The sequence below is a fragment of the Pseudomyrmex gracilis genome, unplaced genomic scaffold, assembly GCF_002006095.1.
Source record: "Pseudomyrmex gracilis isolate BER0280 unplaced genomic scaffold, ASM200609v1 scaffold_479, whole genome shotgun sequence".
Taxonomy (NCBI): Eukaryota; Metazoa; Arthropoda; class Insecta; order Hymenoptera; family Formicidae; genus Pseudomyrmex; species Pseudomyrmex gracilis.
This window is the reverse complement of record NW_018021063.1, coordinates 34564-61543: the sequence shown is the minus strand read 5'-3', so window position 1 is coordinate 61543 and position 26980 is coordinate 34564. Positions and strand designations below refer to the sequence as shown.

Here is a 26980-nt window from a genome sequence, read left to right as displayed (position 1 = left end):
TATATATATATATATGTATATATATATCATATAGATATATATTAAATAATACAATAGATATATATTAAATAATACAATAATTATAATTGTTATACTGCTAGAGCTTAAATGTATTTTTGTTTTGTCGAATACGCACAGACAGATGTGTGTATGTGTGTGCGCGCGTGTGTGTGTGCGCGCGCGTGTGTGTACACTAAATAAATTTTACAAAATTATTCTTAGAAAAGATTTATCCACTCGCACGAAAGCTCGCAAGTGGTTGGCAGTCCCAGCTTCGTGGCAGAAAAAGATCCCAGTAGTAACTGGGACGTGGTAAGCAATTTATCCGTGCGTAGTATTCCATTGCATAGAAACTAAACATGATGCCGTTGCCAAGGCAGAAGCTCAACCACATGAAAACGTTACCAGCAGCAGTTACTTTGCCGACAAAAGTCAAAGAGTAGCCCAAACCTCCAAACATAACAAACATAACTGGGTAGAAGAATCGAAACATAAACGCGAGAATATATTCGTGGACAATTGCAGAGATGAAGAACACAGCAAAAGCAGCCAGTGTTTTGTTGCGCGGTGTCACGTGCTCATACATGTCTTTGTAGATGTACGTATACAACCAGTCATGCACCACCGCGTTCCACGTACGATAGTAATTGCGATAGGACGTACAGTTCCACCAATCCTTTAATAATATAAAAACAAAATAATAAGTGAATAATTTATGCAATGTTTTTAATCTAATAGATTATAAGCGTCTACTCCAGACATGTCCAAACGTCCAGCTCCGGAGCCAAAGCGGTTGGCGAAATTTTCCACCGCTGGACATGCTGATATAGACTATACTATAGTACTTAAATGTTACTATAATATAGTCTATATCAGACATGTCCAGCAGTGGGGAGGGGGAAGGTTGTGCCCATCGGTTCGGCTTCGGAGGCGATATGTTTGGACATGTCTGGTCTAATCAATTTAATTGATTTCGACAATTTCTGTGTGTATATGTATAAAATTATATGTAATTATATAATTATATACCCCGATAGGAAAACATTTATGAAATTATGTGACAAAGTCTTGCATGAAAATTGTGATTTGCAATTATAGAGATGTATTTTGATAAAATATTGTAACTGTTTGCAAAATTAATTTTCAAATACTATTTCGGCAAAACAATAATGGTATGGCGAATCATCTTAGCAATATATTTGCAAAATTAAATTTAGAAAGAAATTCAATAACACAGTTTTACAAAAATAAACCGTTTTTGAAGAACTTGGAATAAACAGAATGTTTTTCGATGGATTTTTGGTCGTTGAAAACGAATCCGACGGCAAAATTGGCTTACGTCAGATTTCCGAGAAAAGTAAGATTAATTGTGCTAAAACTGGCAGTTTTGGCTATATTTACCATTATTTTGCGGTCAAACTACATTTTTTTGCAGTTTTACTTACGCCATATTAAAGTGCTAGTTTTTAAATCTATAATATGAATTTATATTGTATTTATTATGGCTAGTCTACAATGAAGGTAGTAAGGCTGTAGGAGTAGAGAGAAAATTATTTTTCGGTGAAGAAACGATGGGAATAACGAAATGGGCAATTCCCATTTTGCACTGCCTACTGCCTTACTGTTAGCCAATAAAAGAGTCGTGTCAAAAAACGCGAAATAATTACTTGTATAGACAAAAATGAAATAACTCCAAGAACCTTACTTCTTACTCTATACTGCCTACTCCCATTGTAGACGGCCCTTTACAGTACGATTTTTTTTATGTACATAATTATCACATAATAAATTAGTAACTTGAAAATGATTATTACACGAAAAAAAAGTTTTGCTGTTATACAGTCAGCAAGAAAAATGATTCAGTCTATGAAAGATTTTGCTTCATCACCGAAATGTTTTGTTAGCAAATCAAAAATCTTAAAAAACTTAGCAAATGTGTTTTTGCTGGCCGTGTAGTAACTAATCTCTTGCTATTCTAACAAATCTTTTTTTTTCCGTGTACTATTTATAGATGTATGAAATATAATTTTATGAATTACAATAGTAAGAAATAAACAATTTTATGAGATAATTAGAATGTCAAAGTGCGTGACTATGTTCTTGTCTAACAAAAAATATTATATCTATATCCAATTTAATGATTTATAATATGTTAAGTATGTATATGAAACAATCGTACCGTAATATATATAAATTCATATTATAGATAAAAGATAGCATTTTAATGTGGTGTAAGTACAATTGCAGCAAACAATTTAGTTTGGCCGCAAAAAATGGTAAACATAGCCAAAAACGCCAATTTTTACACATTTAACCTCAATTTTTTCGGAAACCTAAAAGTAGGCCATTTTCGTCGCTGGATTTGTCTTCAGCGACTAAAAATCCATTAGAAAACACTTTCTTTATTCAGGTTCCAAAAAATGTGTTGAACAGTGTAATTGAAAAAAAAATTTCAGCTATGTAATGTCTAAAACAGGTAGAAATATAATTGCACATGAAGAAATCAAATTAATTCATGTACTATAAGCATTTATATGCTTGTAAAAAAGCACAATGATTCTTAAATTATAGTGTAGTAATATTGCACATTAATGCAGCAAAATCTTAAATCAAGAATCAAAACAGTTTCTATGAGATGCATGTAAATTGAGCTTTCGATAATGTGTGCTTGTCGAGTATTTTAAAATAAGTAGTTAACGTTTTTTGATCACATCTCAACCAGAGTTCCAAAGATCACGAAAAGTGAAATTCTCCATCACTATTACTAATTAACAAAAATTAAATTAAGTTATTAATTAGAATATAAATATTTTATCCGAAAATATTGCAAATATTGCAAAATGGATTTGTTGTATTATATTGTCACAAATATTAAATTAGATAATTTTATGCATCAAAGAATTGAAATACTATAAAATATTTACACTCTAAATTGAACTTTTCTAATTTTTGACAAATATTATGTACAAAATTTTATTCTGACAAAACTGTTGCAAATTATCTTAGTGTAATCATTGCAAAATGTTTTGTCAATTCATGATGCCATTTGTGCAATATTTTCACAAGTTGCCTTTTAGGGTATATTATATAAGGTTAAATTTTCTGAACTCAATATATGAACTTACCATATAAAACCTTCGATCGGCGAACTGCAGCAGTTCTGCCCAAGCGTTCAACCACGCATGTAACAAAAGATAATTCCCGGAGATGAAAAACATAATGCCAGGGACACTGGCTTCGAGAACGTTTTTTACGATCCACTCTCGATCCAGACTTCGCGTGCCAAAGACGGAAAAAACCGGCGCTAAGAAACGCTCCGTGATAAAGGCGAGATAAAAGATTACAAGGATAACTTCAACAAAATTACGTACTATCACCATCCATTTGATTTGCTTTGTCCTAAATCCAAATTTGCAGAGAAATCATCGAACGTTTATTTGAGTATAATTTATCTACTGTAATTGAACATTAAGAGATTATTGTACAAGAAATCTCATTACCTGGGATACTTGTCGCGATAAATAATAGTGGGCGCGAACAAAAAGTACAAATATTGCGAGAATCCGGGGCAAATTGGCAGTGAGACTTCAGTGTGAGGTTTGTACGATAGAAATCTGGGCACCGAACTCCTGACAAAAGCGTGATTTTTCATCATAAAGCGTATCTGAAGAAGAAAATACCATTTATAATTTTTTTCAAATGAAAAAGAAAATAGCGTATAAAGCACCGTACTTGTTCCATGAGCACAATTCCACTGCAAGCTATGGGGAGATCCTCGTTGAGTATCATCTTGGTCGGAAAAATGATAAACAGAACTTGATAGATTATAAAAAGTGTAAGCCAGCTGTAATCCCACAATTTTACCGGAAGAGCTAGAAAAATTTGAACTTTTTTCATTAATTTTTTTTGTAAATATGCTTTGTTAATATTATTTATTTGTCGTTTTACTCAAAATATTCTGTGTTATTCAATGAACATTTAGAATTTCACTTAATAAAATTTTTATAACACTGCATCTTTTAAAAACTTTAAATAATTTTAATAAATTTAATCTATTTATTAAATTAATAATCTATTTATTAAATTTAAATAATTTAAATAAATTTAATCTATGAGATATTACATTTTGGCATGAGGTGAAGACGATAAACTGACCAAATCTTGAAAGCCACGTAGACACCGACTGCCGAGATCTGCATAACACACCAAATGCCAAAGCAGATCGGGAATTTGTCAAAGGCTTTCAGTATTGTATTGGTTCCAAAGAGATACCACCTAGAATATTTGTGATTTTTCTTATCAAAAAGATTCAAGTTTAATTAAATATATTTTTTAGTAAGTTAGAAATAAGAAGTTATATATGAAATTTTTTCATGTTATGTCAAAAACAATCAGTTTTTATATGCATTCTTAACATGGCGTTTATATTAAAGTAAATTTTTTGACACATGAAGTATTATTCCGCATTATTTAGGCTTTAAACAAAATGATATACAAATGTAACAGAAGAAATGTCGTGTCATGCTTCTGATATTGCAATTCAATATGTTATACAAATGCTACGAGCCTTTGATTTATCTCGTTTTAAGTATTTTTCCAGAATAATATAGCGATTGTGTCGCGTTTTATTTAGTTATTTAAACTCTGATAAACTCTTTGCTCATCTCAGATAAGCAGTAGTTGCAATTATTAAAACTACAATTCTCATACATATACAACGTTGTATAATTTACAATTAAATTAAGAAGAGTACATTTATTTAAATTATAGAAATTACGAGAAGGGATACTTTTGGTCATACACGCTTACCATCCTGTTTCCTGGAAATCGTTCACGACGGTTATAAGAGCCAAATATATGAAGGATACCATAAATAAATTGTAAATCGTACGAATGTGCGTGATCTCAAAGAGTTCGGTGAGCAGCGAGTTTCTCTCCTGGAACTCCTTGTCCGGCAGAACGCCGTCTTTGCCTTGTCTGCAAGAAAAAGTACAAAGTTAAAGGACAGAACTTGTCTCTCTCTTTAAACCAGTTTTTTGTTACGTCTTTTTGTTTTTATTTTATATCAAGAATTTCTCACTTTTTGTCGCGATACTTTTCCACGTTGTATAGCAGCTCTTTCATCGTGCTCAAGGACATTTCATTCTTTTTCTTTGATATTTCGTTTAGTAGGTTTTCCATGTTCTTGTTAAGTTCCAGCATATTTTTTTTTATTTCCTGCATCATATAGAAATGATAGATTAAATTCGATCAAAAAGAAAAAAGATATTTCTCAAGAAAGATATTTTTGTTTTGTTTTTTTATCGATTTTTGTAGGAATAAAGATAATTTAGAGAAATTGGAACAAATAATTTTAGCCCGCGATACGACTTAATCGTTATTCATCAAAATTATTTTTTATTAAGTCGGATCACGAGTGAGTCCGAGGTCGGTTGTTCGATTATACCTCTAGTTTTTTATTAACTCCATTGGTAGTTTCCTCACGTAAAGTATCTGTGGAAACATTTCCGTTCATCACTGAAAAGAGAAGTACAGAAGCAGTTATCATTATCGTGCCCGATTTCAGTACGCCGATATATCAAATGTAAATAAAATTAACGAAACTGTGATACACAGGCAGAAAAAGAAAAACCTTTAACAAAGGCTGCGTTCCGATATTTACTGCCAGTATTAAAAATCTATACTGCACGTCACATGTGCTTTAGATTTCCAGTACTGGCAGTGAATATTGGAATGCAGCCATAAAGATCTGAGAAAGATTTGTGTAATTCACGAAGCGATTCGAGAAGGTCAGATATTCGAAAATTGGTAAATAAGTTTCGACGAAAAATAACATATTTTACTGCTTTAAAGCTTTCTTTGTTTTTCTTCAAGAGACGATTCTATAAAAGCAGGTATATTATCTCGAAATTTCTAAGAGAAATTAGATGCTGCGGTCCAGAACGCCGAATGATGTACACACAGATATATACTATATATATAAATATATATATATATATATATATATATGTATATATATACATATATACATGTATATGTTTACATTAATATATAATTATTTGGATTCTTGAGTGTTATCTTACGAGTTATAAAGATTCTCCGTCTTAACAGATCAATTGGCAGTAATGAATAAACAAGATTGGAATTCAACAAATATTTTAATAGTAAACAAAAAAGGAAACTACATGAAGTTTATTTCGTGTATTTGTGTAGAACAATGAAATACGCACAGCTCTTTTTGAGCAACATTTACAAAGATTAAAAATTATCTTTAGATTTAAAATAAATTTTAATCCCTCATTGGGGAGTTGGGAGTAAAGTTTAAGATAAAACTAAATATTTATCAAAAGTATTTATTATTTTTTATAAATCATTTTATATAAATATAATGATAATTAATCTAAGAATAGAATTTAATCGTTACAAATAGTGATTGTTAATAAATATCAGATTTGCCTACGTCTACGATACTCGAACAAATAATTCGTGTCATACCTGTGTGGAATTCGTTTGAGACAGAATGATAATTAGAATTTGAAGAGGATTTTGAAGAATTCTTGGATGATCCATTATTGTCTAAGGTTTCGGAAGCGAGCGACATGATCAGACAAAATGTTTAAACAAATTCTGCGACGATTCTCTCTCTCTTTTGAGAAAATGTTATATAAACGATAATTGCTTATTCAAGAATTTGTGAGTTTTTCACTAACTTGCTTCACAATTTAAAAACAAACGAGATTCTCTCGGCGCAACCTGGACTTTGTTGTTAATTTTTAATTTCAGAACGATCACTGATAAATCTTTGCAACAATGTGTGATTGTGAGTTAACACATCAATAAATCGTAAACTGATCGTCGGCTACTGCGATTCGTTCGTCGTGGCTACGATACGGATACTGGTACTGTACTCTGTTTGCACGCATAATATCTAAACGTCTCGATCACATTTATCAAGCTGCCAGTGCTCGGTACGTACGCACTGGTATAAGCACGAGGGACATGTGTACTTATCAGCTGATAATTCTTTGCTGCGATCGTGACACTACACGCATATATACGTGTGTTTCTTTTAAATCTACATAAGTCGTAGACCGTCGTTGTAAACGCAGATTTTTAAGAATTGACTAATTGGATTTCGATACAATTAATTCCGTGAGACCTGTGACCTGCGTTCAAGATTTAAAATTTATGTAGACGAGATTTTTTACTTAATTACTTTTTACCTTCTATGCTTATCACTTCTGATATCTAATTCATCTTGATAACTTAACTATAACTATGCTCCTCTAGAAGTTTAACAGATTTTACTCTATTTTTCTATTTCCGTTTATATTCAAACATTTTATGTTTTGAGATTTTCTGTTACAAAATATTTCTCCGTCTTGCAACTTCTTCTACTTGGAGCGTTTAAAACAGCTCTGTTTCTGCAAATAATAGAATATATGTTTTCGCGCACACATATGCAATAGAAATAGAATATGTGTTTGACAGCTTGTAACAATTACTTCGTGGATAAGCCAGTTATAATTTTTGTAACTTGCTTAAACTCGTAATTCTCTTTACACTGAGGCCAAACATCTATGAATACATAAGTACGCGACACATTCACATATTTGTGATAAGCCAGAAGAAACAAACAGTTGAGATATAAATATATAATAAGCATTATTGTTTTATCATATTTGGACTGTCTACTTTAAGCTTTATCTTTTGTCAGTTATTTTTTTCATTAAGAACTTAAGCTATATGCTTTTAAGATAAGAAGCAAAATACTCTGCTAGATCGGACTTTAAATTATTTTTAAAGAAAATTTGTATTTTATTCAAGTGATTGCGTTAGTTGCGATATTATAATCTGCTTATGTTCCAATGTTCTACCTTTATCTTTTATCTTTTTAGTCCGACTAACACTTGTCTATTTGATCTAATTCTTACTGATAATATCTTGCGCAAAGTCGATATTCCATATTAAATATATCGTATTTATTTGCTGTACAACATAAATGAAGACATCTCAAACAAATTTATCGGTAATTTTGTCATAAATATTGTGCAACACGTGATAAAATACACTTTATCAAATCAAACGCAGTATCAAGTAACAAGAACGCGCAATATTGTTACTTCTTTCCATAACCTTCCTGTTTTACCGGCGTCTTTTATTGCACAACTTACTCTGCATCCATTGATCGGAATGGAAAACGCTTCTCCAGAATAAAAGAGAATATACTAAAATATGGCCCGGACAAATCAACAAGAAAAGCGAAAAAAAGTTTATGGATTATTATCACGTAGACAACATTTTCACTTCGTATACAAAAGTGGCAGTACGAATCATAACACAACTTATCCGAGCCATTCTATCCGACATAAACGAATATTTTGATCGTTTTAGAAATAAATTTTGAAGTTTGTAAAAAGAGAAAATGTGACGATAAGATTAATGCAGGTTTAGCAGAACCGCCGGAAAGATATCTATGTCTATCCTTGTCTCTATCATGTCATCTATCCTTGTTTTTATTCAACGGTCCCGAGAGATGGCGCCAGCTACCCGACAGCGTAGCTGCTAAGTGGCATTTGTGGCGGACTTTCTTTGTCAATTCAGCATTCTCTTAAGTCATGTTTATCATAATACACTCACCTGCAAAAAAAATGAGTCACCAAACTTTAGTACAACTTTGTAACATTTTTCAATAGCTGATAACTCAGCAAAAAATCATCGTGTTGAAATGAAAGAGGGTTTAAAGTAAAGCTTAAACATTTTTCTTTACAACTAAAAAACTAAACTTGAGTTACAAAAAATATTTTACAAAATGACAGATGTTGAAGATAGACTTTGAAAAGCGGAAAGAAAAAATTATTTTTTAACTGTTGCATTGGTCAAGAGAACGGGCTGCCTGACAACATTGTGTGAGTTTTGAAGCTTATTTAGTTCCTAACAAATCCATATTTTCAAAATGTTTTTACAAATTTTTTGGTTGTAAAGAGAAATGTTCAAGCTTTACTTTGAGCTCTCTTTCATCTTACTGCAATGATTTTTTGCTGAGTTATCAGCTATTGAAAAATGTTAAAAAATTGTTCTAAAGTTTGGTGGCTTATTTTTTTGAGAGTGTATTTGAAAAAATAATTAGTACGTTTACAGAAACTCAGCAGTCAGTTTTGCAGTCAACAATATTGACACAATTATTATTATTTTGCAATTTATCACTGTATGCTATAATATCGTAACAACGTGATAAATAATGAGAAATAAATGCACAGACATGTTTGCTCGCGCGCGCGCGCGCGTGTGTATGTATGTATGTATATGTTAGTCGCGCCTAGAAGATAGACAACCCATTAGCTATCAGGCTGACAAATGAATAGGATTGCCTATTGACAGGCAACATTCTATCCACATTCCGATCAATACAGTACGTACGGTAAACTCTGACATATAATTTTGCCGACTTGCCTCGGCAAAAAAATCACACACGGTGACATTAAGATTTAAAATTTTTTAACAAAAACATTTTTAAACAAAAGATGGAAGCAGTAGTTTGCTAAGCTTTTGCCCTTTGCTTTGTTGAAGTTCCTCGCTCTAACCTCGCGCTGGGGCTTTTTTGCTTTATGCTCTTGCTTGTGAAAGTACTTGGCCGATCAAACGGCGGGGAGAGGTCCTCCTCGAGAACTGCCTTCGGTACCTTGAGAAGTGATGCCATGACAGTCGCCGTTCGAGACTGACGTTCACCTCGACTCCGCTTTCACCTGACTAATCTTGCGATCTCACTGCTGTATTACTATCACCGTTTTTGTCGTCGTTGTCATTGTCATCGTACACAATATATTTCTTTATCTGCAAGATAACTTCCGCGATTTACGGTTTTATGTTATTCTGTGAAAATCGAAGATACGATTGTGTGAGGAAAAAGAAGGTGCGTGCAAAAACATTAACGTCATCTTGAAGTGGAGATTCAGGAAGCGCGGACGCGAGTCTTCGATTTCTCCGTCGCGTGTCATTCGTTGACTATGGTCGTCCGCATCGCGAAAATATCAAGGATAAGAATTTAACGAGAATCAAATTATCTGCGTCAGGTAATTACAGTTTTTTTATATCTTTTAATATTTATATATATTGAGGCATTTATAGCGATTAACGAGCATAAAATTGTTTTCCTATTTATTGGTGCTTCAATGTCATTTAACTTCTGATTACTTGTTAAAAGTTGTTTTGACGAGGAGAATGATTATTTCAAGTATCTTTATTATTTTTTGATATAAAATATTCGCGAAATAAAATATATATTTATAGTATATTAATTTTTTTGGAAACTATAAAGTGTTTTAGCAATAAATTATAAAGTTTAAAAATTGTCTATATAAGTACAGTTTTCTAATAAATTAAACATTAAATCTTTCAGAATTCCTTACAAATTCAGAAATTTGTAAATGGTACATAACAAAGTTGATATTCTCTAATTCTATTAAATAAATTATTTTAACAAATGCAGGAAATAAAATATGTAATGTGGTTATCTGAAAGTTTTTATGCTTCTAGCTTTACTGGGTTAACTTCCTACTTATTAATCGCTGCGAGCAGAAATGAAAGTAGTTTTGTTACATGGCTCCTTCCTTTTATATGTTATTACGCGAAAACTAGGCGTACGATTGCAAATCACGAAAAATTCTCGTATATAAGTTACATTTTTGAAATCTTATAATTTCACTAGGGAAAATGCAACGAGTTTTTTAAGATCTTATTTAATACTTAATCTAATAAACATTAGCATTATAAAATGAAAAAATATAGTAAAATATGAGAGACAGTATAGAAAACATGTAACGAGAAAGAGATAAATATTCCACGTTAAAATATTTTTATAATTAGCTCCTAATACATAATGTATAAGCAGCATGCGAATCTCCGCGATAACGATGGATCCTAGTTGAGGAGGTGTAATAATTAAATATTTATGCACATGACGACGTGACCTTGCGCCCGTTGCTTTCACTATCATGAACCCGCACGATTGCGCACAATTGCAAGATTTATCGATTTTATTCACATTAGATCTCGTTATATTTCTTACAATAGAAAGCATTATTGTTCAAATATCTTTCAGCAAAAGTCACGGCGCGAAAAGAACTGCTTATCTGTGACGTCAAAAACGATTATTTGCGATTGATCTGTTTTAATTTGCCACTAATAGTGAATCGCGCAGAAATCGATGTTACAAAAAATTTACTCATGATAAGGTTTTTACATATTTTTTCCCATCGCCTATCGCGTTAGATAGATATACTATCGATTATTATCGCGCGCACAAATGTATGAATTGTATGCGATGATGCTTCACAAGATAATATCGGTTAGCTACGAAAAATATTATTGTGATCGATAAGTCGTTTAGAAAAAGTCGTCGTAAAGGTTTTTCTTTGTTATTGTTCTCAAAAGAGACGGAGTGAGACACGGAACGAATTACATTTTGCGAATTGTGATGGGCCATAAGAATCATCTCCAGAAATAAGTGTGTGTGTGTTGCACATATTCTTATTGAATTATACGAAAAGTAGAAAAAAATAAGTATATCAAGAAATAGAGTATAATATACTATCGCGTTTCGTGAGATTTTACGTCTTGATTACATATGAGAAATAATGTATACAATTGTGCCTCGGACATTTTTGAAAAATCCTTCCAGCGTTAATAAAACCAACAAGGTAAAAACTTTTCTTATGAATTTCAAATTAATTATACAGGTAATTGTGACCATACATTAAATATATATGTGTATATTATTTTTTTGGAAAAATAAATCATTGCATTTGCTAAATTATATCATTATTAACAAAAAGCAGCGTGGACTTTTTTTGTGAGTTTAAGTGAAAATGCCGTAACTAATTTAAACTATGTAAATTGTTGTACATGGGGAAAAAAACACTCTTCAAGTACAACAATTTACATAGTTTAAATTACTTCAGCGAAATAAACAGCAAACTCGAGAAATGTAACGAGAAAAACGTCGATCTATACAATTGATGATAATGAACAGTATTTGGCTGACTCACGCACAGTGCTTCTCTCTTTTTTATTGTCCATCCACTTGTTAAAACTCTACTCAAAATATGTTCTTCGTGGCAAGGCTATTTCTTTCTTTGTGACCTCGCGTTCCTCCGAGAATTCTGCTTTCTTTCTGCGCGTATATAAATCATATTAGCACTTGCGAAAGAAACCTTCTCTAACTGGAGTCTTTGCACATCCTATACGCAAAAAAGATAAATAAGTTCTCACGGAAAACAAAAGTTTTGCTATTAGTTAAGTTTACCTGTTACGACTAGCAAAAAAAATTTTGTTAAGTCTATTTAAAAACTTTTTGTTTTACTAATAAAATGCTTGGTTAAAATAAAGTAACAAATTTAATAGGCTCTTAGCATATTTTTCTTGCTAGCCATATAGTAACTATTCTTGTTGCTATTCTAGCAAACATTTTTTTCCGTGCCTTGTCGGTTTTTTTATTAATTCTGATAAAACATTGTTTCCCTTTCTAGTAAAGTGAATATTTCATTGTTTAATAACTCGTTGTTGTTTTTAAAAGATTTATTATTATTCTAAATAAGCTATATCTTTTTAACGTTACTTTAGTAAATTTTTAAAAGAACGTTGTTCTTGATTACTCTCAATTGTGACCGCGATTTTTCTTGCAAGTAATCTAAGTTTGCTACTAAACGCGCGCATCGTTCCAGAAATTTACTATTCCAGATTGGTGTTGGTAACAGTACACAACTTCCTGATGGTATCGATATAAAGAATTCTAAAAGAAGTCGGCAAAAATTAACATCGCAACTGGAAAAATATTACATTTTGTTGTAGAAATAGAAAAATATATTTTTTAATTTGTACAAGTAAAAAACTCAATATTTTATCCACTTATATAAATCGATTATTTAAAACATCTTTTAAACTTGTGTATTTTCTACTTAACGAATTTCTCGTTTTGCGAATCCTTCCACGAAATGCATTTCGTGACGCGTAGTGTAATGACGCATTTTCTTATCGAAGAAGAACGCAGACGAAAAAAAGCGCGAATATGAAAAAAGCAGGGAAAGAAAGGCGAAAAAACATGAAAAATAAAAAATACGTACGAAGAAACTAGCGGCGCCGACATTGGTAATTTTAATATGACATGAGTGTAGAGAAGTGTGGAGGGAGTCGAAAGGGAACACAGAATACGAATATCGTGAGGGCGGCAACGACCGCGGAACAGCGAAGTTGTAGTGGACGTCCTTGCTACGTTATCCGCTACGTCTATATGTTTTGTTTCCCTTTCACTCTCAGCCGAGAATTCAGGAACCAGAAACCCTGGATCTCAGCTCGGCAAACAAAGATACGCACGAGAAGCCACCATGATAGAGAAAATCACGTGTGCTAGATGTTGATAATTAAGCGAATGATGATGAAACTGCAGTACGTTTGCAACGTATTAAATTCCTTTAGGTTATCGTATTGGCGTATATACCAAAATATATGAGGTTCATCTAAATATATATTATTTAATGCTGGTATATATTATTTAATGCAAAATTAATATGACATAAAAACTATGAGATAAAATAAGGCCCGCAACAAAATGTAATGTAATAAAGAAAAATATAAATATAAATAAGAATATAATAAGAAAATAAACGGAAACCTCGATGTGATTAAAACAGTAAAATAAAACTTCTATTATACTTTTATTTTTAAAATCGAGAAAGAAACGTTTACAGCAAATAAAAAAATTACAGAATGGCGAAAAATAATCATCAAAATGGTGTAATACCTGGTGGATCTGGTCCGGACGATTTTTCAGACGGTGAAAGCATTCCTTTGACTCAGGATTATGTCGGAAGGTATAACGATTTCAACATCGGTAAAAATAATTTTTTTTTTCGGGAATAAAACACGTCAAAGCAATAATATAAATATTAAGATGTTTGATTAACAAGTCATTATCTTGCAAAATTATACTATTTTTCTAGAAAAAATTAAAATTAGTATAAAAAATAAAACCTTTCTAAATTAAACAATTAGAATTTCTATCAAATTCAAAAGAATGTTACGTTGAACGCTCAATCAATGACATTTTTGATGTTATTTGATGCAGCCAACGTACGATCGTCGAAACAAAGGGATGGGACGTGTTTCGGAATCCACCACCAAAAATCGATTCGGGCTCCATGGCAAACCAGAAATGTTTGGAAAGGATGGTGCAAGTAACCAAGGTTGTGGTCTACTTGCTCGTCTTTGTTATAGTTCTAGGAAGCGGCGTAGTTGCCAAAGGGACGATTCTCTTTATGACATCGCAGCTTCGTCAGGGTAGAAAAATGCTGTTTTGCAACAAGGATCTAGGTAAAGATTATACAAATTAAGTAATCACTTAAAGGTAAAAAAGTTTATTATACGTCAGTGTTTTCATGTTTCCATCTTTGATAATTTTCGATCGCAATATCCTGCAGATCGAGAAAATCTCTATGTAGTGACACTGCCCGAAGAAGAGAGAATCGCGTGGCTGTGGTGTATTATAATTGCGTACGCGGTACCAGAATTTGGCACTTTGGTACGCAGCATCCGCATGTGCATCTTCAAGTCTTGGAAAAAGCCACAATTGGCTCACTTTCTTGTAGTTTTTATCATGGAGACGTTTCACGTAGTAGGCCTGGCACTGATGTTTCTAGTGGTGCTACCAGACTTGGACGTCGTCAAAGGCGCGATGTTAACCAACTGCGTATGCTTCGTTCCCGGATTATTAGGTATTCTTGAGCTTTATTTAAAATCTTGACAGTTAAAAAAATAATATTAAAACATACAGAATAAAAAAAGAATTGATACATTTTTATAAAAACACTAAAATAAAAGTTATAGTACATTATATAAACTGTTGATATAACTTTATTCACTCTAATAGTTCGCGCATATTCTAGATCACAACACCACTTCGCGGTCAGCTTTCGAGTGCGATCGCTCGACTTTCGCGTTCAATTTTTTTACGGTTCTGCGTTATCGAGCATATAATCACGAAAGTAATAATTACACGAGAATACAGGAGAAATAAAATTGATACCGTTGTAGGCCTACTTTCTCGTACAAAAAATAAAGGAGAATCCCGAAGGTTTATCCTCGTTCTCATCGACATCTTCGCCCTAGCTGCTCAAGCAACTAGCTTTGTTCTCTGGCCTCTGTTGGACAATTCAAGGCATTCCTTATGGCTAATTCCTGTCGCGTTAATTCTCGTATCCTGTGGCTGGTGGGAAAATTACGTTTCCACGCAAAGCCGAATCAGTAAGATTCTATATAATTTTTATAATTCTTCTATATAATATTTAAACATATTTCTTTTTCTGTTTCTTCCTATAATTTTCTTTTGTAATTTTCTCTTCTACAGATTTAATCAGATCACTCGGCAGAATAAAAAAGGAAATGCGGCTGACGCGATACTTCACTTACATGCTGATATCGATCTGGAAGATCGCATTATTTTTCATCAGTACGCTACTAATATTGTATGTCAAAGATGAGAACGTTGGGCATTTCTTTATTATGATAAGCAGCGCCTTCGGGGATCACAAAATCACCGTTACGTCCATCAAGTCATCGGCTTTTGGCGGCACTTTACCCGATCTTTCGGATATCATTATGGGCGACATCATCGAGACCGTGAACGCCGATGCCGCCACGCCCGTTTACGTTCTTCTGCTACAGATCTTCGGCGCATACTTTGCATATGTTTTCGGTGAGTAAATTAAAATTTTTTTCACTAAATTAAATTACAGTTCCTCGCTAATATTCGCAAATTTTTCCTCGGTATTACTCGCAAAGTTATCCCTACCACTTCTTGAAAATGCTTTGACAAAGCGTCATCTATAACTCGTCCGCGTTATTTATAACTTGTGATCAATAATAACGTATATAACTACAAATAAGTCACTAAAGCAATAAAAATAAAAGTTTTATATTTTTTACTTTATAATTATAGGGGATTAATTTTAATCGTATTGCCGAGGTTTTTCTCTAATAAAAATAATACCAAACAAAATCACATTTGAATGAGTTTCCTTACACATAAATATGTAAAAGTTACATAACATTATTTTTCATAATAATAATCTATTAAAAATTTAGCATGTAACTGAATAAATTCTGGCTGTATTTCAGCTTATATATATATATAGACTTAATTTTATCAAATAAGTCTTCTAATTCATCTTCTGCTATTTCGCAATGTCGTCATAATGTTGCTTCTTCCGTTTCTTCATTGTTTTCACGAATGAATTCAGTTTTTGCTTCTTTGCAATGAGAAATCTAATTATCCACTTCGTTGAAAGAATAATTTTCAATTTGTTCTTCTATTACTTCTGCTTCTACTTTTATTTCTGTATTCTGCCGTTTGAGGAGTTTTTGCCACGCTTTGTAAATATTTGTCTGTGATACTAATTCTCAAGCATCGTGGATTAAATCAATACAATCTTTAATGTCGTAGACTAGTTGAAATAAAACTCCTGGATTCTCCTCGGAACATTGAACTATAAAATTAAAGTAGTAGATTGATAAAACAATAGGAAGATGATTGTAATCAGCTCAATGAGAAGAACATGTAAAAAAACATGTTAGATATAATATTCATTACTTGCTCTTCGAAGTAAGTTGTATCGAAAAGATTCTTTGCATTTCGCCATTACTCCCTGATCCATCGGTTGCAGAATGGAAGTCATATTAAAAAGATGCTGAACCGTCCTGTTTTGTCAACAAAATGTCATTTTAGTAGATCTAACTAATTTCATTATTTACTGTATTAAATAAAAACGCTTTTACGAAAGTAAAGAACGTAAAAAAACACATCTCGGAGTGACACTTTGACCACTGAAAAGGACCAAAAAGTTATACTTTCTTACTATCACTTGATCGTATTTTTCTATTTTTAAACAATTTTTAGGCATTGTTTAAATGTGTAGGCACTAGACCGAGAAACGGATGATATAAAAGAATATAATGGAACTTTTAGAATATGATTTTATTGTTTAGTTTACGAGAATAGTTAAATCTTCTAATGAAGCACATATGATAGTAGGAAGGATATACGCATACAAGCAGTCGCGTATACATATCCTCTCCACCATCAGACGGGCGAACCGAACGAGAGACAAGAAAAGAGATATACGTCCCCAGCAAACAATTTGGTTGCGAGATGTCGCGGTTTTGTCGCCAACGTTGGCGAAATTTGCAGACCAAATCTATATCCATTTGTGTCTTTATTAGGATATGGTTCGGCGATCATATCTGTCAAACGTGAGATGTCAAAATGAGACCAAAATCATAACAAGTCTGCCACTAGCAAAGCAAGGCCAAAGTGACGCACCAAACCTAGAACAAATTTGGTGATCGTTTGTTGGCGCCAAAATCGCGCCAAATACACATCATATCTATGTTGCCAGAATTATCAACAAAACAGTAGCAAATACAGACTAAATCTGTCGTTAGAAGCGCCGACAGATTGTTACCAAACGCAGATCAGATCTGTCGCCTAGAATCCAAGTGGAATTACTAAAAAAAAAAAAAAGAAAATCAGTGATATATTGCTTTGTCGAAGGGGAATTAATTCGAGATTTTACTCGAATTAACTTCTGGAAGCCTGATTCAGCTCGCTGATCAACCGATAAAAACTCCATTGAAAGAGACCGAACCCGAAAAAATCCTAATGTGATAGCGGGATTTGAACTCGAGACCTCCATATTCGCAGCCCCTGCACTAAGTCCGTGAGACCACTTGTGTTTTTTACTAACATAATTATTTGTATCTACTTATTCTCAAGCTATCCTACATTTCATTTATTATTTATTTAAATTATTATTTTACTAAAACTGTTGCAATGCAATGTACCTGCAACAATAAATAAAAATATTTTTCTTATTATTATTAAATATATTGGGTCGGTGGAAAAGTTCTGCGGACCTTTTAATAGATGACACTAGTGTCAGAAAATAATTATCGCGTGTCGTTCAAATGTCAGTCTGCCGCACATATTTTGACAAGTCACACTACGCTTGACATTTGGCAGAAGTGTTTGTTTTGGTCGGACGTGTTTTGCGTGTACGGCATACAACTAAAATGAAAGATCAAAAATTGCATTTTTGCCATATTTTGCTGTTTTTATTCCGTAAAAGATATAAAGCGACGGACGCTAAGCGCGAAATATGCGTTATGTATGGTGCCTCGGCCTTAGACACATGCGAAAGATAGTTTGCTCGCTTCCGTTCCGGAGAATTTAACCTCCAAGATGCACCACGCTCTGGACGGCCAAATTCTGTTGACGACGACCAACTCTTGGCTACAGTGAAGAGTGATCGACACTTAACGACTCGAGAGATTGCGAAGCGCTTCAGCATTCATCATACAACCGTTATGGATCGATTAAAAAAGCTTGGCATGGTGAAAAAGCTTGATGTATGGGTGCCGCACGAACTGAGCGAAAAGAACATCATGGATCGGATTTTAGTGTGTGAATCTCTCTTGAAACAAAACTCTCTAGACCCATTTCTGAAACGGATCATCATTGGAGACGAGAAATAGGTTGTTTACAACAACATTAAGCGGCGGAAGTCGTAGTGCGGTCCGGGCGAGTCTTCACAAACGGTGGCAAAACCTAATTTGCATTCACAGAAAGTAATGCTATGTATTTGGTGAGACTATAAAAGAGTGCTGTAGTTCGAGCTGCTCCCACAGGGCCAAACAATAGATTCGAAGAAATACTGCGCTCAGCTCGACAAATTGCGCAAGGTAGTGCAAGAGAAGCGGCCAGAATTGTCGAATAGAAAAGGTGTGATTTTCCATCATGACAACGCTCGACTACGTACTTCTTTGATCATGAAAAAAAAATTGCAGAGCTTTGGTTGGGAAATGATGCAGCACCCACCATATTCGCCGAACCTTGCACCGTCTGATTATCACTTGTTTCGCTCGCTGCAACACAATGTAGACGGTCATCAATTCGACTCAATGGAGGCCATCCAAAATCACCTCGTTGATTTTTTCGTCCACAAGTCCCAAGGATTTTAGGAGAGCGGCATCAAGGCCCTATCGAAACGTTAGCAACAAGTTGTAGATCAAGACGGTCAACACATTGTGGACTAAATTAATTTTTATAAATGTCGATTTTGTGTTTAAATTTTATACTAAAAATTCGCAGAATTTTTCCACCAACCCAATAATTTAAAGTACATTTTTACCACGCAAACAAATTGTTTGTTAATATATGCTGATATTTGATAAAAAAAATGTTCTTTAATGGATTTTTAGTCACTGAAAACGAATTTGGCGGCGAAATGGACCTACCACGTCAAATTTCCGAGAAAATTAAAGTTCAATGTATAACCTACTGTCTATTAACGTGAAAAAGAGCATATGAGTGATCTCATTCACACTAGTGAACATTGAGGTATACAGTATTGACTGTACGTAGCTGGAAAGCACCCATTGTTTCATATTACTCAATAAATACGAGAATAATACATTATATTTATGATTGCTGTATTGCTGAATGCGTATAAACAGAAGTATTAAAATCTTACAGTTGAATTTTACCGGTTCCGGCATAAGTTAACAGTTATTACCCGCATAAGCAAGATCTAACTGTTCAATGTTTGTTAATAATCTGTTATCAACACAGGCGACAGATACGATCGCAGATGATTGCATTTTGTTATCTGATGTCAACAAACAGTTTAGTAGTCTTGCGTGCAAACAGTCCGCACGTATGCACGAACAGATCTGCTTGGCGTTTGCTGACACTCTGTCACCATTGCGTTCAACAGATCGACTCGACTGCGGTCACCGTTTTGTCATAAACAGATGCTCGTACGGTTTTGCGGACTGTTTGGTCGCAGTACTGCTAAAAGCAAATCTGCTTGCTATCGACCATCTATTTGTTGTCAATTTCACTAACATATATAGAATCATTGTGGCCGCAATACTCTCATGTGTTTGTCAACAGAGTTGTTGCGTTTTTTGTGCTAACAGTTTTGGCAGCACCAAAGGATGTTTCCGTATTGTAGCGTTTCTGCACACAGTTTCTGTTGCCAAGATCTGCGCAGTCAGAAATTGTTTGCTGGATCTATTCTTGTATAGAGGACATCACCTACTGGACAGCGTAGAAACAAAGAAACATTACTTCGAAGTGTTTGCTTTCTCTGTCACAAACATTTTGGCCTTTAAAATTGTCAATTAAGAGGAGAATTTTGCCATTATTTTGTAATTGCCTGACGGTCGGTTGGAAATGATTTATATACCAATTATTAAAAATTTCTTCATCTATCCACGCGTTCTTTTGACTTTTATACGACAGGTAAATTATTCTTAATATGTTTTAATGCTTGTGGACAAACATATTTATGTATAAATATAGTAAAGGCAATTTATGAATGCCTGTGGAATTTGCACAAAAATCCTATACTCACACGGTTCTTTTTCTCTTTGCTTTTTTCCATTCGTTTTTAAGGTGTGTAAGCCAATGTTTTCTGAAAGGTTTTTTATAATAAAAAAGCCCGATTCATCCATGTTATATATAGTATTTGCATCTATATTTTCTTATTCTATTTTTTTTGTCAGTTCTTCAATGAACTGCTCTGCAGCGATTTTATCGGCGTCAGCTTACTTACCATGAATATGAACCAAATAAATACTCTGTACCTTTTTTTAAATCGCCATAACCAACCATGGCTCGCAGCGAATTTTGCTGGAATTCCAAATTTCTGATATAACTCTAATGTTTTAAACAAATGTTAATCTTTTCAACAGGAAACATACGACTTCTTTTCATTTCTTTTGAATTTCCACTCTTCGCAAGTTGTTGAATGTGCATTTGTGCGATATTTTCGGATGCTTCTTTTGCTTAAGCCATACCCGAGAAAAACTGGATTAGATCTAATTTAAATCTAACGAAATAAAAAAATGGAAAAGTAGATCTAATTAAATGTAAATTAAATCTAAACGGATATAAAGTAGATCTAAATAAATATAAAGTAAATCTAAATAGATATAAGTAAATCTATGTCAATTTACAGTTTTATTTATTATTAGATCTACTTTTGATCTACTCGGATCTATTATATTAGATCACTTCAGATCTGTTCAGATCTGCTTAAATCTAAGTAAATTTGAGTAGTTTTAATACAGTATATCTGAGTAGATCTAAAGTAGATTTAATAATATATAAAAGTGTAAACTTACATACATCTACTTGTATTTATTTAGATCTACTTTATATCTATTTAGATTTAATTTGGATCTAATTAGATCTATTTTTCCAATTTTTTATCTCGTTAAATTTAAGTAGATCTAACCCATTTTTTCCCGGATACTCGTTGGCTAAAGCATTTACACTAACGCCGTTTTGTAATTGTTTAACAATTTCTAATCTTTCCTTCACTATAGTACCTTTTCTTGAACCAGGCATTTCACTTTGCGTATGTACACGTAAACTAAACAGAGACTCGCTCCAATGGACAATACGACATTGCTTAGGCAGATCAGATTCGACTGACCACGAAGTTACTGAAAAAAACTGAGAACAGGGAAAGTTCGCGAGAGCCTGATTTCTAGAATCAGAGATAATAGCCGGCAATTCTCGAAACTATATCTTCCTCGATAGTCTTCACGTCGTTGAATTGAGCTTGCGAACATTAGCGAGGAATTATGAATGTAAAATGTTTTAATTTCTACAATTTGTAAATGTCTACAATCACAAAAATGTTAAACAAACATTAAGACTTTGCAAGAAAAAAAAAGAAATAAACATATCTTTATAAAATAATTTAGATCTAAAATCAATATTTAAATTCAACGGCTATATAAAGCCAGTGTAGGTTGTTGTGCAATAAATAAATGTACTCGGATGTTTCAAAACGTTCGTGCAAGCATGACTTGTATTAGATCCCTGATAGGAAACCATTTACAAAATTATGTGACGAAATCTTGCACTAAAATTGTAATTTGCAATTATACAGACATATTTTAGGAGATAGATGTAAAAACATTGATCTTTTCTGAAATATTTGTAGTTGTTTGCAAAATTACTTTCCAAATACTATTTCGGCAAAAGAATAACGATATGGCGAATCATCTTAGCAGTATATTTGCAAAATTAATTTCACAAAGAAATTGTCCAATAATTGAGAAAAGAAATTCAGCTATGTGATGTTTAAAATATGTAGAAATATGATTGCATATGAAGAAATGCAAGAAATCGTCGTCACTCATGATGTCATATTTGTGCAATATTTTTACAATTTGCCTATTGGAGGTATATACTGTGGAAATGCATAACGACTTTTTCGCAATTTTTGACAAATATTATTTACAAACAAAGATGTTTTTTCGGGTTTGAACCGCGTTAGTGTCATTTTTATACCGACGTTTCGTGAACATTACAGCTCACTTCATCAGGGTTTGAAGAGCATACAGTATCAGGCTGCTCTTCAAACCCTGATGAAGTGAGCTGTAATGTTCACGAAACGTCGGTATAAAAATGACACTAACGCGGTTCAAACCCAAAAAAAACATCTTTGTATGGTAATACTCTACACACCGCGAAAGCATCAAATATCAAATTATTTACAAACTTTTATTTCGACAAAATTATTGCGTTATGGCGTATCATCTTAGTGCAATTATTGCAAAATCGTCGCCATTTATGATGCCATTTTTGTGCAATATTTTCACAAATGTGCCTATTAGGGATACTCAATTAACTAATTGTATATATTTATTGTTGATGTATGACGATTAATTTTATATCGCATTTTATTCAATTACATCATGTGTAGCGTTTAATTTCTATTAAGATTCAATTGGGATAAGGACTTTAAATATAGTCAAAACGTTTTGAAACATATCCGAGTACATTTATTTATTGCACAACAACCTGCACTGGCTCTATATAGCCGTTGAGTTTAAATATTGATTTTGGATTTTGAGAAAGAGCCTGAGTTGACGCCTCATTACTTCAAAATAATTTAGGTAAGTTCGCGTGCAAGATTTTGATACAAGGCTTCAGCTACGCGTTTCCGGTGAATCTCACGATACCGGTGTTGATCTCACTGCTGATTGCTGCCTGCGGTCTCCGTAACAATGATCCGTGCTTCTTCCACGGCACCATTCCTCCTTATTTGTTTTACGAATCGCCGTTACCAAATTTTCTCAACGACTTTATATCGAAGCAGTACGCTTGGGTATGGCTATTGTGGCTGTTATCGCAGACCTGGATTACCTTGCACATCTGGACACCCAAATGTGAGCGTCTCGCGGCCACGGAGAAACTTTTTGTGGTACCAATGTACGATTCACTACTGATTGACCAGTCGATGGGACTGAACAGAAGGAGAGACGATCAACCGGAAGTAAAAGTTGAAGTACGTGTTTTCAGTTTCATTCGAATGTTTCTCTTCTAAGTCTTTATTACAAATTCTTAAATTAAATTTGTGATCGACTCTTTGACAGGATCTAGCGGAAATAGAAAAAGAGAAAGGTGACGGCGATTACGAGACAATCTACGAACACACTGATGGCTCAACTACACCTCCGTCTGCAGTGAAGAGCAGCGACCACGTAACCAGGATCTACGCTTGTGCTACTATGTGGCACGAGAACAAGGAAGAGATGATGGAGTTTTTGAAGAGTATTTTACGCTTGGATGAGGACCAGTGCGCACGACGTGTCGCTCAGAAGTACCTCAAGGTCGTCGATCCCGATTATTACGAATTCGAAAGTAAGTGAGAGACACAATCAACTTGATAAATCTATTGCTTGTTTGTACAAGTAGAACATTTCAGCTCACATATTCTTCGACGACGCGTTCGAATTGTCCGACCATGACGAGAACGAATCGCAGGTAAACAGGTTTGTGAAACTATTGGTCGGTACATTAGACGAGGCCGCGTCAGACGTACATCAAACGAGAATGCACGTCAGAGCGCCGAAGAAGCTGCCGACGCCGTACGGTGGACGATTGGTTTGGACTCTGCCTGGAAAAACAAAGATGATCGCGCATTTAAAAGATAAAAGCAAGATTCGACACAGAAAGCGATGGAGTCAGGTGACTTCACTTTATTTTCAATTGTATAATTAATTTTTTTTACAAAAAGAAGATACAATTCTCCTTTCTTTTTTTGTCTTCTCTTTTGTATAAAAAAATATTCTTCTTGAATTTTTTTAGGTAATGTACATGTATTACTTGCTTGGACATCGGCTAATGGAATTACCAATCAGCGTCGACCGTAAAGAAGTTATCGCCGAGAATACATACCTGTTAACGCTCGATGGTGATATTGATTTCCAACCGGCAGCAGTAAAGCTTCTCGTGGATTTAATGAAAAAAAATAAGAATCTGGGTGCTGCTTGCGGTCGTATTCATCCAGTTGGTTCTGGTAAGTCTGGAATGTCAAGTAAACTAGAAAACAATTATTTGTACATATAGTGATAAAACAATTTTATCAAAATAATAACTGTATAGGACCAATGGTGTGGTATCAACAATTTGAGTATGCAATCGGTCATTGGCTGCAAAAAGCTACCGAGCATATGATCGGCTGCGTACTTTGCAGTCCCGGATGCTTCTCTCTTTTCCGAGGCAAAGCTTTGATGGACGACAACGTGATGAAAAAGTACACGACAAAATCGGACGAAGCGAGACACTACGTGCAATACGATCAGGGCGAGGATCGTTGGTTATGCACATTGTTGCTACAACGAGGATACAGAGTACGCGCGTCAATCTTAATTAAGATGAAAATATTCATACTCTTATGTTAATCTTCATTGTTTATATATGTTAGGTGGAATATTCAGCTGCAAGCGACGCGTACACACATGCACCAGAAGGATTCAACGAGTTCTACAATCAACGACGTCGCTGGGTGCCTTCTACCATCGCGAACATTATGGATCTGTTAATGGATGCAAAACGCACAATTAAGATTAACGACAATATCTCACTACCTTACATTTCGTATCAGATCCTGCTTATGGGCAAGTACTCGCTACAATTGAACTACACATTTAATTAAAAATATTTCAACAGAAATATTTTTGTAATTGTAAAACAGGTGGTACGATTCTGGGACCTGGCACAATTTTTCTTATGTTGGTAGGTGCCTTTGTGGCAGCTTTCAAGATCGATAACTGGACCAGTTTTTATTACAATATAATACCTATATTACTTTTTATGATCGTTTGTTTCACGTGCAAAGCGAACGTACAGGTAAGTAGTATTGTACGGCTTTGTTCGTTGCGTTCACATTTAAATGTATTTATATGCATATCTGTTTTTCATTGTATTCGTCTTTTATTTGCTTATAATTTTATTTGCTTATAATTTGTATTTAACTGAATTCTTAAAAAATAGATAAAGGAAAAATAGATAAAGAACATAGATAAAGGACAATTTCTTTTTTTAAAGACCGAGATGATACTATTTAAACAATAAGGAGTGAACGATTTTCAGCTCTTATGCGCCCAGATTCTATCGACGGGGTACGCGATGATCATGATGGCGGTGATCGTAGGTACAGCTTTGCAGCTTGGCGAGGACGGCATTGGTTCGCCTTCGGCGATCTTTCTCATATCGCTGTCAAGTTCATTCTTTATAGCAGCCTGCCTACATCCGCAAGAATTCTGGTGTATTGTGCCCGGCATTATATATTTGTTGTCCATTCCGTCAATGTACTTGCTTCTCATACTGTATTCCATCATCAATCTTAACGTTGTCTCATGGGGCACCAGAGAAGTCCAAACAAAAAAGACTAAGAAGGTTTGTTCAGCGTGGATTGTTTTCTTGTTTTTTATTGAAACATTAACTTTTAGACCGCCAACATTGTTTTCACTAAAAACATGGTATTTGTTCTGCGATATTTGTATATAAATTGAGTTTATTACATTGCGTGGAGTGCCCTAAGTTTCATCTGGCTCGGCGCCAGGCCGGCGGGGAAAAAATCATGTATAAATAAATTTTGTATTCTAGATTACGGCAAATTCAAAAGCTAAACTACACCATTTAACAACATATTTAGATTTTCTAAATATTTTCTCTCACAAATCAAGTCAGATGAAAGAGAACTCTTCTCTAAAATACGGTTTAATATTAGCGTCCCAATAGCGATGCTATACGGCATCATGCCGGCGGTCTAAAGATTAAACCGTAATTTACCTTGATAGCCACCTGTCTGTGTTTTTGCTGTCATGTTGCCAAAAACAAAGAGTTTGAGTTTTCAGCAAACTTAGAACAAGGTGAGTCAGGCATTTTGTTTTGGTTTGACATCAATCGTAGTCAATATGTGTTGCCGACAACTTGCCATGTATTTGCTGTAAACAGTTTATCACTAACATAAGGAGCAACATGACAACAAGTTGCCAACAACACGTGCCGAGTCATAAAATTCAGCAAAAATGCAATATGTCGAAAACGGATAAATATATATATTTAATGGCACATCGACTTGTAAGACGGGAATTAATTCGAGATTTTATTTAAATTAATCTGTAGAAGCCTGATTCAGTTCGCCGTTCAATTGATTAACTTGATAAAAGATACCGGGGACGGAAAAAATCCTAAAGGTAATGGTGGGATCTGAACTCAAGACCCCCACGTTCGTAGCCGCTGCTTTCAATCCGCGAGACCACTTGTTCCTTAGTAACAAAATGTAATTATGTTTATCTTCTTATTCTCATACTATCCGGCACATTTCATTTATTATTTTATTAAAAATATTGAAGTGTACCTGCAACAATGGAAAAAAATATTTTTCTTATTCTTATTAAATATAATTTAAAGTACATTTTTACAACGCGAACAAATTTTTTGTTTACATATACTTATTATTATAGTCACTTCTTAGTGAATATATAGACATTTATATATTTTCATATATATATATACCCTAATAGGCACATTTGTGAAAATATTGCACAAATATGACAT

The 26980-nt window shown here is 33.9% G+C and overlaps 2 protein-coding genes across 7 annotated transcripts in view; one reads left to right on the top strand and one right to left on the bottom strand.

Moving 5' to 3' along the window:
- Nucleotides 1-143: 143 nt before the first annotated feature.
- On the bottom strand, nt 144-9760 carry LOC109860842 (sterol O-acyltransferase 1). 4 transcript variants are annotated; one of them, XM_020440217.1, is made up of 9 exons: nt 9683-9760; nt 5447-5517; nt 5081-5217; nt 4810-4977; nt 4124-4275; nt 3733-3872; nt 3501-3664; nt 3126-3405; nt 144-676 (listed from the first exon to the last, which is right to left on the bottom strand). In XM_020440217.1, exons 2-9 carry the CDS (start codon nt 5513-5515, stop codon nt 230-232), a joined length of 1557 nt encoding a protein of 518 aa, XP_020295806.1. In that variant the 5' UTR covers nt 5516-5517; nt 9683-9760; the 3' UTR covers nt 144-229. The 4 variants fall into 4 exon arrangements, with proteins under 4 accessions (XP_020295806.1, XP_020295802.1, XP_020295804.1 ...); XM_020440213.1 differs by lacking the exon at nt 9683-9760 and adding an exon at nt 6496-7186; XM_020440215.1 differs by lacking the exon at nt 9683-9760 and adding an exon at nt 6711-7186.
- The window catches only part of LOC109860841, a 44675-nt gene continuing 27396 nt past the window's right edge, over nt 9702-26980 (top strand). The window contains exons 1-14 of one of the 3 annotated variants that reach the window (XM_020440210.1): nt 9702-10073; nt 13764-13868; nt 14123-14367; nt 14475-14768; nt 15088-15297; nt 15401-15748; nt 23026-23417; nt 23506-23773; nt 23838-24100; nt 24221-24431; nt 24518-24765; nt 24840-25032; nt 25110-25264; nt 25508-25813. In XM_020440210.1, the coding sequence (XP_020295799.1) occupies nt 13765-13868; nt 14123-14367; nt 14475-14768; nt 15088-15297; nt 15401-15748; nt 23026-23417; nt 23506-23773; nt 23838-24100; nt 24221-24431; nt 24518-24765; nt 24840-25032; nt 25110-25264; nt 25508-25813 (3237 nt within the window). In that variant the 5' untranslated portion in view covers nt 9702-10073; nt 13764. Of the gene's footprint in view, nt 10074-11347; nt 11700-13763; nt 13869-14122; nt 14368-14474; nt 14769-15087; nt 15298-15400; nt 15749-23025; nt 23418-23505; nt 23774-23837; nt 24101-24220; nt 24432-24517; nt 24766-24839; nt 25033-25109; nt 25265-25507; nt 25814-26980 lie in introns of those variants that run through there. The other 2 variants (XM_020440212.1, XM_020440211.1) reach the window with 2 other exon arrangements.

What these genes read in the sequence shown, in the direction of transcription:
- LOC109860842 (XM_020440213.1), bottom strand. Translation starts at nt 6,601, where the DNA reads ATGTCGCTCGCTTCCGAAACCTTAGACAATAATGGATCATCCAAGAAT. An exon ending in CTCAAACGAATTCCACACAG is followed by an intron (nt 5,518 to 6,495) that starts GTATGACACGAA and finishes TTCTCTTTTCAG; the next exon opens with TGATGAACGGAAATGTTTCC. An exon ending in CCGATCGAAGGTTTTATATG is followed by an intron (nt 677 to 3,125) that starts GTAAGTTCATAT and finishes ATATTATTAAAG; the next exon opens with GATTGGTGGAACTGTACGTC.